Source organism: Amphiprion ocellaris, chromosome 5 (assembly GCF_022539595.1).
Source record: "Amphiprion ocellaris isolate individual 3 ecotype Okinawa chromosome 5, ASM2253959v1, whole genome shotgun sequence".
Lineage (NCBI taxonomy): Eukaryota > Metazoa > Chordata > Actinopteri > Pomacentridae > Amphiprion > Amphiprion ocellaris.
The window spans coordinates 31187906-31205154 of NC_072770.1; the positions used below are offsets into that span (position 1 = coordinate 31187906).

Here is a 17249-nt window from a genome sequence, read left to right on the forward strand (position 1 = left end):
CTTTATGAAAAGTCTGATGTAAAAGTCTCTCCCGGCATTAATTATACCCTTAAAAGCTCAACTCTGTTCATCAAAATTACACATTTAGAAATAGTTTAATTTTCCCATGAAAATAACCCCATCAAGCTTTAAAATGTTTTGGCTGTAACTCAACACCCTGCCTCTTGTAGCATGCTTGAACAAAGTATCCCTGCTTGTTTTTTTTAGTAATATGGGCGTAGCTTAGTCTTGCATATTAAAGAATTGTGATACAGATAACGCCACCTCACAAGTTGACAGGGTTGGTTCCTTAGGTTTGTTACATATGAAGCCCTGACTGTCTGAATCTGTGTTTTTGAGACTGTTGTTGGAACACATGTTGTTTTGAGGCAGAAATCCTTAGCCATGGAATTGATTGCATATTTCTCTCATGCATATTGAACCTCAATATGTACGTTAACAATGTTAAAAACTTGAATCTAAATGGAGATAGCTTAAAAAAGACAATTATTTATTAGTTTTTTGGAGCTGCAGTCTTTGACATTAAGTCGACATTGGATTAAGGTCAATATTTGTGGATTTCCCTCATGCACTTTAACAATTTCTCACCTTCCAGGGCATTTTCGTAAAGGTCGGTAGCAGCCTAAAGTCTATCATCTTCATGACTTCATTGTGATCTTGAAGATATGACAGTTTTGCTTAGCTGTGCTGGACTTACGCATGATAAAAATGTGTACACCCACTCACAACAAACCATACAACTGATCTCATAATATCCTTCTTCTACTATTAAAGACTGAAAATCCAATCGTGCTGATAATGACATCAGTTCAGCTACTCAAACATGCCTCTTCATCCCCAGTGAATGATCTCTGCCCTCTCACCTTTGACATCCCACAGGGTGAAGTGTCGATTGTTGGAGGCTTCAGGGGCCAGGGTGAAGTAGAAGCGATGCCCAGATTGTGGCTCATCTCTGTCTACCACACTGATGGTATGAATTAACTGAAGAAAGAGAGGCAAAGCAGAAGAAAAGAAAGGAACAAGACAGAAAAGAAACAGGGGTTAGATTTTTGACTCAGATCTGCTCAATGGGAACAAGAGAATGAATATAAAAGGCACTTTGCATTTCAAATGCCTCATGAGGGAGGGAGTGAGGTGGAGTGAGTGTACTTGGATGCAACAGACTGAGAAGGTTTCCTATGAAAGAGTAGTTCAAAGGGGTTAGAGTCACAAAGAGATAAAAACTTCTTTCTCCAGAACATTGACACAGCCGTGTGAAAATTCCTTAATGTTAGAAATGCAAAACTATCATAAAATGCCCCGCTAAAAATCTTTTTTTTTTGAACAGTAAAGGACAGAGACACTGTGTGAGGTTGCCACATTTGCTCTAAGAAGGAGCAAAGTCAAAATGGAAATAAGCAGAGGAACAGAGAAGCAAGGAGACTATGAGGGGGGTGCAGTCCTCCTATCTAATGCAATCATAGTGATCCACATTCAAAGATAAAAATCAACTGTGATCCAATTTTGAGAACTCTGTGTGGACACAATAAGGTGAGATAGGATTCAGTGTGAGCTGCGCAGACATCAAACAGCCCCTGGAGATCCTTTCACCTTAACACGAGGCTCTCAGTGACAATTCATCCTCCTCTCATCCTGCTACATCAAACCACAAGCTGTTAAATGATATTTTCACATCACATCCGCTGGTTCTGTTTCCTCTGCCAGCACACAACGTATGCGTCTACGTTTGTATTATTTTCATTCCCTTCACCTTTGTGTACTGCATACCCATACTACATCACAAAAACCAAAAATGTGAACTTGTCTAGAGTAGCTGCATAAAATAAAACCTGCAAACAACACTGGGTGGAAAATAAAAGCAGGATTTGTTAAAAAGCAGTGAAAATGTCATAATTATTGATAGAACCAAGATTTTAAGAAGACGAAAGATTTCTAGACAGTAACACAACAGGTTTATAATGGATGTTTTTATGTATAGGTAAGCTTCCTGTAGTATCACACTACATTTTATATAATTCACTTCCTAAAATTGTCATCATGTATAGTCTGTAAACTAAAAAGTGAAATTCTATGCATGTTCTTAAAATCATATAGTTACGTAATCCTCAATCATTCTGATGAGTCACAGCTTTGAATAAAGCTTGCTGCCCTTAAGGTGAGTAAAGGTATTCTATTTCTATTCTGTGACTAAAGCAGATTTATATTTTGTCTGGTTAATATTTTATGAAGAGCTCAAGATTTTGCATACTTTCATTTTAATTTTTTTTCCTGGTTAAATAATGGATCTATTCTTTTTAAAATACTTTTGAAGACAGATTTGACTTTCTCTCCAGCCATGTCTTTGTTGTAGGAGCTGATGCTGCACACCTGCAACAGTGATTCTATAGTTACACCTATACTTGGCATGAATGAATGCAAAGGCAGAAACGGGTTCCTTAGTATGTCAGTCAGCAATATTTTGGAATATGAACACGACACATCAACTCCTGACAAAGCACCCAGTAATTCATTTTACAGAACTGCTCTGTAATTTCAACAAAAAATGACCATTACAAAACCAAAAAATGATCGTATCCTAACAACTTTTGACTAGGTTCTGACACTTTAAAGAAATAGTTTGTCATTTTAGAAAACGCGGTTCTACACTTCAACACGGAAAGTCGGATAAGAAGATGGACAGCATTTTCATATCTGTCTGTTCAATGTTAGACAAAAGCCAGCGGGCTAGCTTAGCTAAGCTTAACATAAAGACTGTAAAGAGCTAGCCTGATTAAATCTTGACTAATTCACAGATCTCAATTTCTTTGTTCAATCAGTACAAAAATAAATTGTTAAGTAACATCATCATTCCAATGATGAGCTTCTGCCCAGATTTTTGAACTAACTGAGCAAAGGAGATTAAATCATGGAATTACTGAGCTTTTTAGGTGATTGCTGGTGGATTTAGACACTTTTGGGCTAAGCCAGGCTAGCTGTTTTCCTTTGTTTGCAGTCTTTGTGACACGTTAAGCTATGTGGCTGCTCATGTCAACTTCAAATATCTTACATGGACCTTACATGCGACCACCTTTTCGTCTAACTCTCTGCCAGAAAGCGAGCGAGCATATTTCCCAAGATTAAAAACTGTACCTTTAAATCAGCTATAGAACGATCACAATATATTTGAAAACTAAATACTTGCTTGTGTTCCAGTTTTCTCTCTGATCGGTGGCATAGACGTACAGTATCTACTGCTGTCTCCCCATCACACTAGGCAGCAGACGTGCAACACAGATGGCAAATGTCATTTTGTCAATAACTGATTCATTGTTTTCACAGAAGAAGTTGAGCACTGCCACTGACTTCATGGAATCTGGCTTTTCTATATTTTTTGTTAAAGCCTGTTTGATATCTGAGGTATTTGTTCAGCATCCCACTCCTGTTAGCCTCGTCTAGTATCCGCAGAATTACTCCCACTTCAAACACTCTCAGCTTTCCACATTAGTCTATTGTTAGGGGCTTTCACTCTTGGCAAAAGATCTTCCCTCTAAACAATTCTACATTCTTTTATAGTCAACTTAAATGACCCACACTCGTCAGTGAGTCGCATGAGAAAGAAACTGTATTACACAAAAGAGGACTGAGAAGCTAAAAGAAACAAAATACACAAGCAATATATTTGGATATAAACATAGCAATATAAACTGTGAATGGCTAGGAAAAGAAAATGACAGGCAATCTCTTTTAAGTCGACCGCCAGCTTTTGTTATCTTTGTAGAACCTTGAAAGGAGACTATCAAAATCATTTAAGCTTTGGAAGTAATTTAATTTATTTATTTTGTTATTTTCTGCAAACTGCTTCCCACAGAGTTATCCTTTCGCTGTTAGAGAAGACAAGTTTCATCTTGCAGGAAGTCCTCTCATATCTGTTTCAGACACGCACACACCCACCCACCCACACACCTACACACACAGACACACACCTACACACACACACACACACACACACACACACACACACACACACACACACACACACACACACACACACACACACACACACACACACACACACACAGGTGAACTGCTCGGAGGCACTGTTCAAAATCAGCTGAGACACACATGACAAACAACCCCCAGAACTGCTATTAAGTGAGGCATTTCTCAGAATGATTAAAGCAGGTTGTTCAGTGGCTGTAATTCCTTTGTCTGCTCACAAAAGCTCACAATATCAGATAAGATCGAGGGGAAATATATCAAGCCATTACTCAGCTGTTACAGTAGCGGTGTCCTCTTTCAGGTGCAGGATACTCAGAAAATGTTAAACGCAGCTTTGTTTACTTGACTGAACCCATCTTGGGTCTATCTTCTCTGCACCACCTGTATACCTCCTCAGCCTGCTCCCTCCATTCATCACTGAGATTTCCTCTTCCTCTGATTCCTTGTCCTTTACAGTTATCTTGTCCAAAGCATCTCCCTGTTATCCTCGTCCTTTCCAGAAAAATGTGTCCTTCATTCATCATCCATCTGCAAATTGATTATTCAAACAATAACAGTGTAGATACACTGCACCTTTCTCACATATACAGACATCTGCTTTATTTTTTAAGCTCACGTTGCCGGTCTGTGAGACATCCTCAATTAATTATGAGCCTGCATGGTGACAATGCATTACTGTGACTAAGCTACTGTCAAGCACACTTCCGGGACGCAATTGTACCTTCACAATAAACAACTACTCAGCATTGCCACTGCATCACAGACAGAACCGGCTTAGTCATACCCACGGCTCAGGGAGGCTGTTTGGGATAATATGGCTTACTTTGTAATTACAAAATGCTACGGCATGATTTCAGGGTAAATCACATGCTTTCTTAGTGCGCAAAAAAACTGCACTCGCGAAACACAGCAATACATAGAAATGAACCAGACATGGCTGCCTGTGTGCCTATAAAGGAGGTTAAAAAAAACACTCATACCCACGTTGCAAATTGCTGTAGTTTCAGAAAGTGTGATGGGGTACATTTGCAGACTAATGATGTATTGCATTCTTAGGCACTACATTGTATTGTAACGGCAAAAGATGAAAGGCAAGATGTGTGTAATGTAATCTAAGGATGCTTTGTCCTTCTTTTAACCACCAAGTTGTGTCCAGAAAAGTGAAGGTGCTTTCTGAATTTGAATATCATGACTACAGTTCACTGCGACAGTGTAGAGGTTTAAAAAAAGACTAGGTTGGTGCCTTCATGGTTAGTACTACTGCTTTCGCTTTAAACACTACTCATAAACAAGTAATATTCAAGCTATTTATGCCTGGTATTTGCATATAATTGGAATTTCGAGGACACAGGCTTATAAAATCTGCCACAATGCTGTGTGATACTATGCTGTTTCAGATACCACTGATTATATCTATTTTAACTCCATGAACTCCAAAATCTGCTGATGGGTTTTGAAGGGAATGTTAATGAAAAAAGTCAAAATGACAGCATTTGTCAGAGCCTTGAACCATAAAAGCAGAAAAAAAGTTTTTAAATTTTCAACTTTTTGGTGATCCTTGAACTACTGAGACATGCAGCTTTGTCTGTAAACTGAACCAAAACTAAACTTAGAATAGTTATGCCTCATCAAAATCACTTCATTCTCTATGTGTCATCTAAAAAAATCACCCAAAAAATTCTTTGTATTAACTAGATTTGGTGAAAAAAAAAACAAAGGAAATCTAAACTCCTCAGTACAGCTGGGAAGCCATTAGTGACTCAACTGTGACCAAAATTCAGTGTTTGTAACACCTGTAGGAAATTAGGAAAAAAATATTGCATGTTAATTAATTTTTTTGTATAACAGCTAATTTAATTCTTTTGATTTAAAAAAAAAAAGACTGATGGCATTGTTGCTGTTTCAGACAGCACAAAATACATTTCTGTTCTGTTCATTACAAGTTCTGTCAAGAGTTGCATAGTGACTCGGTGGTTAGCACTTTCACCTCGCAGCTAGAATCCCTGGTTCGTGTCCCCATCTTCCCGGGATCTTTCTGCAGTGAGATTGCATGTTCTCCCTGTGCATGCATGAGCTTTCTCCGGGTACTCCAGCTTCCTCCCACAGTCCATAAACATGCTGAGGTTAATTGATAACTCTAAATTGTCCATAGGTGTGAATGTGAGTGTGATTGTTTGTCTCTATGTGTAGCCCTGTGATACACTGGTGACCTGTCCAGGGTGTCCCCTGCCTTCACCCTAAGTCAGCTGGGACAGACTCCAGACCCCCCATGACCCTAATGAGGATTAAGTGGTGTAAACAATGGATGGAAGTTCTGCCTACTTCTAGGCATGCTGCTTCCATAAAGGTGCTGGACTTTACATAGCAAAAAAAGCATTGAGCCCACAGTGAGTAAAAATGTGACAGGAGCAAAAACCACCCACTGCTTAAAGTATAGAAAATCCAATGAATTATATCAGTTTGTTTGATGTTAGCAGCTTTGAAAGCAATATGGCTGAACATAAGTCAACAACCAACAGTGTACACTTAAAGAAACACCTGCAAAAGGGACACCAAACTCATTCCTTTAAAGAAAGGAGCTCTTCGGGGTTGTCAGCCGCTCTGAACTGCCTTCAGCACCTTCGCATGTGTGTGTGCTCTGACATGACAACGCAGTGACAATGACACGAAGCAGAAACCAGAACCTTTCCAATCATCCGCAGTGATGTATGAAAAACACAGTTGAGTGTGCTGCATGCCAAAAAACAGAACTGATTTTTTTCCCCCTTCTTCTCATCAGTCTTTGAAGCCCCGTCAGGATTATTTCAGTCTGAAGGTAAACGAATAATGAGCAAAGAGAAGCCACTATAAGCAATAACTTTATTATCAACTGAGGAATGAATGTACTCCTTTCTTTGAAGAATGTGAACAGCAGCGAAGGTGTAGTAAGTGAGCCATGATCTGCATTCTGCGACTGTGCCCTCAGCAGGGGGGGGGGACTCTCAGGTAGCATCTCAGGGGTGAGTTCTAACTGAGCGCTGAGGGAGAGACACAGTGGAGTGAAAGAGAGAGAGAGAGAGAGAGAGAGAGAGAGAGGGAGGAAAAACGAGTGAGGACGAGAGCGAGTGTGTGGGAGTTTATCGAGCAGCCATAGCGAGGCTCCCTCAAGCACAATCACCTAATTAGATTTCTATCTAGCAGTCCCCTTTCCTGACCCCCTTAAATCTCTTGCATCTCTGGAAAGCTAGAAGGGGAGACTTTCCCAAAAGTACAGCCCATCTGCACTGGAAGGTGTCTGAGAGGTGAAGGTTGCGAGAGGGAGGCGGCTTTCTCATTCGCAGCAGATATCAACCATTTCGGGACGGCGGCGGCGAGGTAATGAATAAATAAATAAATAAACACACAACTACTTAGAATGTGCTGCGAGAGGTTCATCTCTGATGCCTGGGATGCACTGTAAGCGTCGGGGGGGTGTTTTCAAATGCATCCATTACTTTGAGTGGTGAAAAGCATCCTAGTGGTGTCCAGCGGAGAATTCAAATGTCTCACTGCATTGCTCAAAGGTTGATTTGGTTTTTTTTGGTTACAGTGTCAGAAAAAAAAAAAAAAAGATTAAACGCCAACACCATGTTTGTGGTCAGCCATATTTTCATTAACTACTTAGTACTTTACATAAACACATTACACCACAACTACATATTGTATCTAGCTGTTACGTAGCTTGTCATTCTGGCTAGTTGTGGAGTCAGCTATGCTCTCTAGAAAAACAACAGAAATTACAAGGATGTCATCACTATACTGCCATAAAAAAAGGTTTTACAAAAAAAAGCCAAACTGACATTTATATGGACTGACAAACATCTTTTAGAATTGAGGGTTTTCCATCTGCAGAGCACCACGGACACTAAATGGACTGCATCACATGTCAGCATTGCCATCAGAGGCACCCAGACCTTTATGCTGCAAACACCGACATAAACACGCTTAACATTGAATATTCTAGTCTGTCTAGCCTGCTGGTTTATCTGACTCAATGCTAATATTTGAAAGACAAAAGGAAGAGACATTTGGTGAGTAGAACAGATGACTCACGCAGTCTCCTACTCATGAAACACTGTCTGGCAAAACTGTGAGTCCGTCTGGGTTTTTTTTCTTTGTTTGCGTTGGTTGTGCCTCTTCTTTTACTCACTTCTTCTGCATGTCTAACGTGTGCCTGTGTGTATTTGTTTTAGCATCCTTCTGGATGAGCGTGAGGTGAGTAAGCGTTGTGCTCACGTGCCTGTGCTGAGTATATGTGCGTTTCAGACAGGCTTAGCATTTAGTTGTTTCAAACCGACTCTCCCAAGGGTTGGAGGTTGGCGGTGCCATGGCCAAACTGAGGTGATCTGTCGCAGTGACCCACTCAGCCAGCTGTGAGACGGCACAGCAGAGCTGACAGGCCTCTCTTACCCTAGGCCATACTTAGTATTTGGCTTTCCACCCAGCCCTTTTTCTGCACACATGGCACTATATGATATCTGTCCCTCTGCATTCAGTCAGATAAATACCACGAGGTGGGCAAGGAAGGAGCTGAGAGGCAGAAGATTGCTTTTACATGTCATTCAGCGAGATGCGGCTGATTGGGAAAATGGGAAAATCAAGACATGGATCCAGAATGGTAGAAATTAAGATGGGATTTGACTCTAGTAAATGCATTATTTTTATTTGATTTAGTACATGGATAAATGCTCAAGCTGTATTAGCACTAGAATATCAATGCTACAGACATGCCCTTGTGTTCCTTGTGTACCAAATTGTATGTCATACAATTTGACATACAATTTGAATGTATTTTAAAATTGTATGTTTTGAATTTGCAAAGATGCTTATTGTGAATTATTGTCATTTTTTGGGCAATGTCAATCTTGAAAGTGAAGATACATTTACAACGTAATATTCTAGCTGGTCCTTACTTTATAAAAGATTAAAACTGATTGCATTCGAGTCAAAGGTAGAATTATTTATTATATGGTTAGAGTGAGGTTGTTTCCCTGACATTGCTTGTGGGGGTTGAGGTAATGGGGTTAGGGAATACATCACATCAACAATGGTCCTAAAAAGCATCAAAAGTCAAATGTGTGTTTGAGAGTCCAAGACACAAAGCAAGAAAACCACTAGTTTCTTCTTAGCTTAATGTTACATGGTTGTCGCTGAGACAAGAAGTCACTTCCTGTCGAAATGCATTAAAACACATGACAAATCAAGACCTGACCTACAGACTCAAGACAAATAAAAATGGCAGCTACCTAACTGTGGGTGTGCAACAATCGCTGAATTAGTCACAGATTCCACTGAACTGTGCTTTAAAGAATAAAAGTGACATTTTGTTTGATAAAAAATATCAAATATAAATATATTCAGATTAAAACTAATGCTAAAGGAACTAGATACAGGTCCGGAAATGTAAATTACACATCCATCAGGGTACTGTGAATGTAGACCTTGAATTAAAGAGTATGTCTCTTCTTGAACCGCTGACAGGAGAAATATTTTCTAACAAAAGTGCTCTTAAATGTACACATATTTTTATAAATGGTCTCTAAGGTGTTATTATTGTAAACTGAATTCTTGTCAAACCTCACACTTATGAGCGCAAGAGCGGCACATTCCTCAACTGTCTTTACAGATTTTACATTAAAATGTCCATTAGAACTGTGACATTTCAATGTCGCTCCATCTACACTCATCATATTGTGTTTATGGGCTGCGACTGTTTAACTCTTTTGTTGTTCAGTATTTCCAGTTGAATGCAATAAGTGTATGAAATGGTAAATACAGCTAAATGACAAAAGAAGCAAAAATGTGTTCTGAAAAAGTGTTGTATGTGTGAAAAATCCATTTCTCTCTTTGCTACATCTTACTACCTTACTGATAACGGTGTGTCATCTATTTCACCTCAGGCATGCACAGAAACCTTTAGTGCTTTTTGCCTTTGTTGTGAATTTCTTTTCTTTTTGTTCTCAGTCAACTTATTTATTTATGTATGTATTTATTTTTATCATTATTCCTCTTTTGCCAAAAAATGATATTGCACTTAAAAAGACTGCATACAAGTATATTTGCTGTGCAGATGAAGCTGGAACTGATATGGATTAAGAATGCATTTCTTGTTGGCACGGCTGCGCACATGTGTTCTACATGACAGAGCTGTGAATCCAATCTACGTGTCTTTTTCTCTCTCTCACAGTAGCTTAGGAGAAGTCACTTATTTTGTTTTCTCTTTTAATCTCTCAACACGAACCTGCATGAGACCCAGAAGAAGGCCCCTGTAAATAAAACAAAAAAGGTGCGACCCTATTTAGCAATTTGTGTCATGGCCCTGGCTTGAACTGTGTCTTCAAGCAAAAGCTTCTTAGCCCGTGTCACCCATTTTTTTAAAAATTTACTTCCCAGTCAACCCTTCCCCCTCCCTCCGCGTGCATTCTCCCTCTAAACACAAGCAAAATAGGTTGCGTTGCCAACTCTCAAATGGGATCAAACCCAACCGCAGTTAAAAGGCTTAGGTAAATCTGATTTTCTCTGTGGTTCCACCAAAAGCTAGACCTAAGCCAAGGAGCTGACACTCCATGAACGAGACCGGCTGATAAGACGGCACACAACAGGAGACAATGGAACGTTCCTCATTAGCTTAGTAAACCGGGGGTTGATCTGACACATTAAGAGTGTGACAGTGAAAGCTGTGTGTGTACAGCATGTGTGTGGGTGTGTGCATGCATGCCTTTATTTCGCTGTAGCATGTGTCTCTTCAGGGACAAGCAAGTATTGTGATATAATTTGGGTTAAACAGAACGACTGCATATATTCATTTAAGAAAAGGGTGGATAGATAGTATGTTATATGCTTCTTTGTTCCACTGACAACTCAACTGAATGATTTAAGTATAGAATAAATTACTGTTTACTTATAATTAGGCACAGTCAAGTCCGGCTATCAATCATGTGATATGAATAATGCCTCATGAGTGGGCTTTAGCTGATTTGCAGCGGCAACGTGGAACTAAAGGACCACTCTTCTGTGAAAAGTTTTGAATCTTGAGCCAAGCAATTCGATGTCAATTCAGCTGAACAATAACAGGTGTTATGTGGGCTCTAATTAATTCTGCCAGTGTAGCAGGCTTTTTAAAAAAACAGGCTAGACATTGAGAAAAGTAACAATAACCTGCTCTAACTTCAGACTTCCTATCCACAAAGGCCAGATGAAATGGCCAAAGTGCACGTTCTCTGACTCCAGAAAGCTTGTGCATTAGGCAAAAGGAGAGCAGCATGCCTGTGTTTGACATCTCCCTATTCCAGGTGAAAGAAAAATTGACTTAATTATGCCTGTTTCCGAGAGCCGTTGGCCTGTCCAAGTCTCCAAATTGATTAACAACATTCTAGGGAGCTGGAACAAAATTGAAGCTTATTTTACACACAAACATCTGTCGACTGATGCTTATACCTCTGGGCTCCTCCTTTGGCAGCTTATTTTACTGAATAAATAAGTGCATCTTGGGAAGCAGTAGACATCAAAGTGCTTCAGCATATCAGGCAACAGCCCTTTGCTTCAACAGAATCCTAAGATTTTTATAATGCATATATTGATATTACAAGGTAAGGGAGCATCATAGGAGTTCTTCTTCGAAAAAGAAGAGGCCTTGTTGTAAAACAGTAGGCTGTTTTTATTTCAAAATAAACTGTCAGACACCAGTTATATATCGAAATACATCTAAATGTCAGCTTTGCTATTGCTATAGATCAGCAGACCTGCTTTCAGATGAGCAGGATTCAGCAAAAATAAGACAAAGAGATGATATGATATTTTACAATATCGACTAAAATTAATTCTGTATCACACAGATTCTTTGTGAAAATGGTTCTGGAAACTTGACAATCACTGGCTGCATCCTTATTTGTTGAAAATGTAATTGAAGTGGCATTCTAATTCACTCTGATGCTGTCTTTATCCACTGCTTTACCCTGATTTCCATTTGAATGCACACTTAATTCTACTTTACACCGGGCCTGTATGTAGGTCTGATGATTGTACGGTTTAGTTTCATGTGGACTGCTGAATCATATTATTGGTTCTAATTAATTAAGTTGCGCGGTGTGTCTTTGTTGATGTATGAATTAATAAAGCGAGCAGTATGTCAGTAAAGACACATAATGAATCGGACTACATTAGTCCACCCATGCAAAAACATTATATTATAGTATTATTTACAGTGGACCTCTGTGGAGGTTTTATGTGTATGTGGTTTGCAGGTTCATGGAAGAGCATAAAGAAAGTGGCACAGAGCTTTTACTGCACAGCCAGATTGAGGAGAGTAAAATTTGCATCAATTTATCGCTGGTAGAGATTCATAAAGGGTTTTTGACATCAGTTTTTCTGCTCCAAATTCCCAGACCTATCGTGTGCATACACCAGCTCTACTTCATGTCATTCCAAAAAGAGCAGTGCCTCGTCATTTCTTGACAAAACACAAATACAAAACCAGGCCAACTGCTAGCTTGAATAATATTGAACTGTGGCCCAAATTGCTCTCAGCAGACAGTTGCCAAATAACTCGATTATATTTCCAGAGACCAAAGGGTTATACACAGGGGTAGGCTGTCAACATCCCTGTGTTTCTTAGGGTGTTGTCGATCAAAAATTCACTGATTCTTAAGGAGAAATTCAACAATAGAAAGATTCCGTCCTCACCATTAATCAGAAGCAGAAGTCTACAAATAACAGCTCTCCAAACAAAGCAAATTCTATACCCCAAAACAGCTTCTTCACACCACTAACTCCATTTTTCAAGATGCAGTGAATGACAACAAGTGGAGAAGACCTTTTTTATATATATTATCCATGAAAATAACAAGGAAAAGAAAATTGTTTCCCCCATGCCCCCAGTGGCTACCCTGAGGCTGAAAATGAGCGTTAGAAAGCCTTTGACCCAAGGCTAAAACATTTTCATTCAGTCTCTGCAGTCAACTCCGGCTGAGCTTCCCAATAACAACGTATAAAAGGAGACTCTGCAGAGAAAGGACAAAAGTTGAGATACAAAAATCGAGAAGCGAGAAATAAACAACAATGTACAGCTATTGTCAGATGTTACTGTCATTTGTTGAATCATTGTAGGCAGTCAGCTTTGGATAAAAAAAACAAACTGATGGATGAATGGATGGACATAGACAGATAGATGGACAGACTGACAGACTTGGAGATAGCAAAGCTAACACACAGCAATGTCATATTCTCCCGTATGTACTTTTGGTTCGTAATTACAGTGTGAAATATTTTCACAGCTTTTCTCTCTAATGAGAACATTAAAAAACCTTTTCTTTTACAATGCTGGGAGCCAGCAATGATCTTTTTTGCTGGAAGACTAATCATCTCTGTGTGATTAGGAGCTGAAGGTTAATGTGGGCTCTCGCAGATGGGGGAGGGAGCGAGGTGGGAGTGAGGGGGATCAGACCAGACAGCGTTCTAGAAAGGCGCAGACTGCCAGCATTGCAGAGGCACAGGGGGGCTATAAGTGGTTAAGAGTCTGTGGATCAGGGGGAGGAGAGGCCTGAGCCTCATTACACATGTAAATGCAGCTTCCAGCATGGAGGCCCCACTTTAAAGCCTTGCTGTTTTAATTATTCCTTTGCTCTGCACATGATAATTGGGTCTAACTCAGCCCAGGGCCTGTTAGCCATGTAAGGTGAATAAAACACCCTAATGACTACGTCCATTTTTAATGGTGATCAGTGGAAAGACCTGGCCTCCTATTGGATTGAAAATAACCACAGCAGCACCTCGGTCTTGATTTCTTCACACCAACTCCCACTGTTTGATTGGTGCTGGGTAATAACGCACATCCTTGAATTTAATTTTGTCCCTGCTTTTGTTCTTTGGTTACCCCTGCTGCTCTCTGAGGGTTCACCTGTTTGCCATTTAGGAAATAAATGAATGAACTGAATGTTATTTTGTGCCAAGCTACTTTGTGGCTCAGTCCTCATGGGTATTATAAAACACTGTTATCTCAAACATTAGCAATCAGTTTCCCTCCCACAACGGAACAACTTCCAACAGCCTTGTCACATATTAGCTCTAACAGCCGCATGGAAGAATCATAATAATGCCCTGTGCTAAATGCTGTATTATTTTTCCCGTGGCATGCTTCATCAAATAAGAGATACAGAACAACTGGATGAAAAATATAAGTGTTGAATGAAGAGGTTGTAAATGCAGACAAGCAGACAATTCTGACATAGAAAGACAACCAATACGGATATCTGTAGTTATTATCTCTTGAAGTATTATCTGGCTGACTTTTTAATCGGCATCCAGCATGCAAAATAAGAGAAAATACACATATTCTTTGGAAAACAGTTTGTGTTTTTGACACCAGCACTCTTGGGTAAAATTGTGACTTCGCCTCAAAGCTGAGTTATAAATTGCCTTTGGTATAAAGTGTCAAACAGCTCAGTGTGTGCAACTGAAAGCAATCTCAACAAAAAAATATGGAAATAATGAGGCTTTTAAAGACATGAAATAAACTGGTGAGTATGAGAAGGACAAAAAAAAAAATCTAAAGAAAAATATCTGTGACAAAATATTCTAAGCTTACTAACACGTGTGGAGGTTTTCACCATGTCTTATGGCCTTCGTCAGTGACTGGAACTTACTCATGTTCCATCATTTGACGTAAGTGTGGTTGTAAACCCTCTCAGTCCAAGGATGGATATATGACCACTTGCTTTTATCACAAGACCTAATGACCTACAATAAGGCAATAGAAACTGTAAGGTTCATTCACTGAGGAAGACAACGAGCATACTGTACGATTAGAGTGAGCATTGACATTAGAAATTTTTCCCATGCATAGATAAATAACTAACAATACTTATGTCTTCTTTCATAATGTGGTATCCGTGAAACCTAGCAAACATCACAATCTTACTTTATGACATTGACAAAGAAGTAGATCCTTCTCCGCTGTTTTGTCGCACTGCATTTTGCCTTTGTATTGCATTTACATTTAAAAGATGGTGTACGTGTTATGCTATTGTGTATGTATGATTCCAATATTGCATTGTTTTGTTTAATACCCATCATTAAAGCACCCTGTTTTACACTTCAGTCCTTTTCATCACTTCTTTTCGCATTTATTATTGTAGATGAGAGTCTTGCACTGTGTCTGGAATGGATGTTTCATGATCTATCTTGGTGTGTGTATCACCTGGGCAACATAATGTTAGTGTCAGAATGAAGAAAGATGCAGGTGCAAGGATGATGCTACACATAATACATCATTTACTGAATTCAAAATGTTTACAGGTTGTAATTAGAGCAGAAAAAAAATACTAATTATAAGACAAACATGAAGTCGTTCTGCTATTTGGGCTATATAGATTCAAACAGTTCTTCTGTCTAAATACTTTCAGTAAGGATATAGCATAGACAGTATGTAAATAATGAATATAACCTCCAGGCCTAAAAGTGAAGCCAGCACCGAAGTGCTTTAAACCTGCATTCTTTCTAACAGCCAGCAGGGGGAAACTAATATGGTTGTAAAGATAAGTCTCACTGTATGGTAGTCTACGAGAAAATGAACCTACTTCTCACTTGATTTATTACTTCAGTAAGTATTGTTCTAATGAGTTTATGGTCTCAATCTTATGCTTCAGGTCTACATACAGGAAGTTATTCATTTGATAAATTATGTTCCCATTTGGAGTGAAGCAGATGATAAAGCAGGATATGTTTTCGGGGATGGCTACCATGTGATTAATAAGCATTGGTGTGCATTTTATCTTAGAGTTCTCAGTCAGAGCTTAGTCAGACCTAGATGGTGAAATGCCAAACTCAAGGCTTCAAAGCAGCAGTCAGGAAACCAGTAAGTGACGCCATAGTGGCCGCATCGACCTTTCAAATACATGAGGTACAGAATTTAAACTTTATATCTGCTTCCATTCTGACTGGCAGAGTTAATTACTGAAGTCAAACCAATTATTAATAATTACTTTAATAATTATGTTTTTTTCTAGTTCTGTGGATATTTTCACTTTAAATAATACTTTGTCTAATGGAGACGTGTTTTGCCCATATTTGAAAGTATTGACAGTTTGGATTTAAATCTTCTTACAGTATTATTATGATTCATGTGTCTGATGACAGATAAAATTACTGCTGTTCTACTAACCACAGCTGAGTACACTTCATTTCCCTGCACATCAATAATTAGCTCTGAGTTTTGTATATTAATTAAAGTGTTGCCCCTTGTGCAGGTTGTGTGCTGTTGTGTGCTGCTGCTGGCCTTTTAACTTGAGGAAACACAGGTAATGTGTTTGTGACACTGTGACAAATTTATTTATTTATTTTTTATCATGTAGATAATACAAATATATTAGTGCTTTAGTACAACAGATATTTGCCTTTGTTTTCATTAGCACATAATGAAATGTAAGATTACCCTGTTAAGCTACAGTAACTTGATGGGAATTGCATAACTGTTTTCTCGCGTAGCGATCCGTAATGGACCTTGGTCATCTCACTTCTACTTCACAAAAAATAAGCTTAAATGATTTCTGTGAACATGAAACTGATTGTAAAATTGTATGAAGAAAAACTTACCTGGCCCGGCTTGGCATCTTCACATATAGAAGCTTCATACGGTGTGGCCAGTTCAGGAGGATTGTCATTTACATCCAGAATCCGAATACTCACTGCTGAGTGGGATGCCATAGTGTGGTTCTCTACAGAAGAGCAATACGGAAAACATAAGCTGTGGACAGTCTCCTGGAAGAAATTGATTTTGCATGATATTTTGTTTTTTGTTGTGCATTGAGGAAATACTAAGACACCCTAAAACTAATTAGAAAGAGCACAATGGGTGAGTAAAGACTGTCACATATAAAACTAGAAAAGCACGCAAGGCTGTTCATTCCCCCATATGGCACTGTCAGAAATGCAGCATCTGTTTATTAGCTATTGATGATCAGAAATCACGGCAACATACAATGTGGCCTTGTAATATAGATGTACTCACTAACAAAATGACCTTGCGCTGAGCACAGGTGTGTGTTATGCATGTGTATGTTATGTATGGATATCGAATCACATGACCTAAATATGTTGTGGGCGGCGGGAATTGATGGGACTCGGAAACAACCCCAGAATTTAATCAGTTGTTCCTTGTATCATTTCCGATGGATAAGTCCGACAAGTCCGCAACGGTGGATTTGTAGTAGGATCACAATCATGTGATCGTCAGCAGGCAGCTGACGTAGTGTTCACTT

At 39.1% G+C, this 17249-nt stretch overlaps 1 protein-coding gene across 1 annotated transcript in view; it reads right to left on the minus strand.

Annotated features, from left to right (window-relative positions):
- The window catches only part of LOC111574166 (cadherin-22), a 179693-nt gene that overhangs the window by 11163 nt on the left and 151281 nt on the right, over nucleotides 1–17249 (minus strand). Inside the window, exons 11-12 of the mRNA XM_055010933.1 lie at nucleotides 16585–16706; nucleotides 864–981 (exon numbers count right to left, since the gene is read on the minus strand). Of these exons, the coding sequence (XP_054866908.1) occupies nucleotides 864–981; nucleotides 16585–16706 (240 nt within the window). The remainder of the gene's footprint in view (nucleotides 1–863; nucleotides 982–16584; nucleotides 16707–17249) is intronic.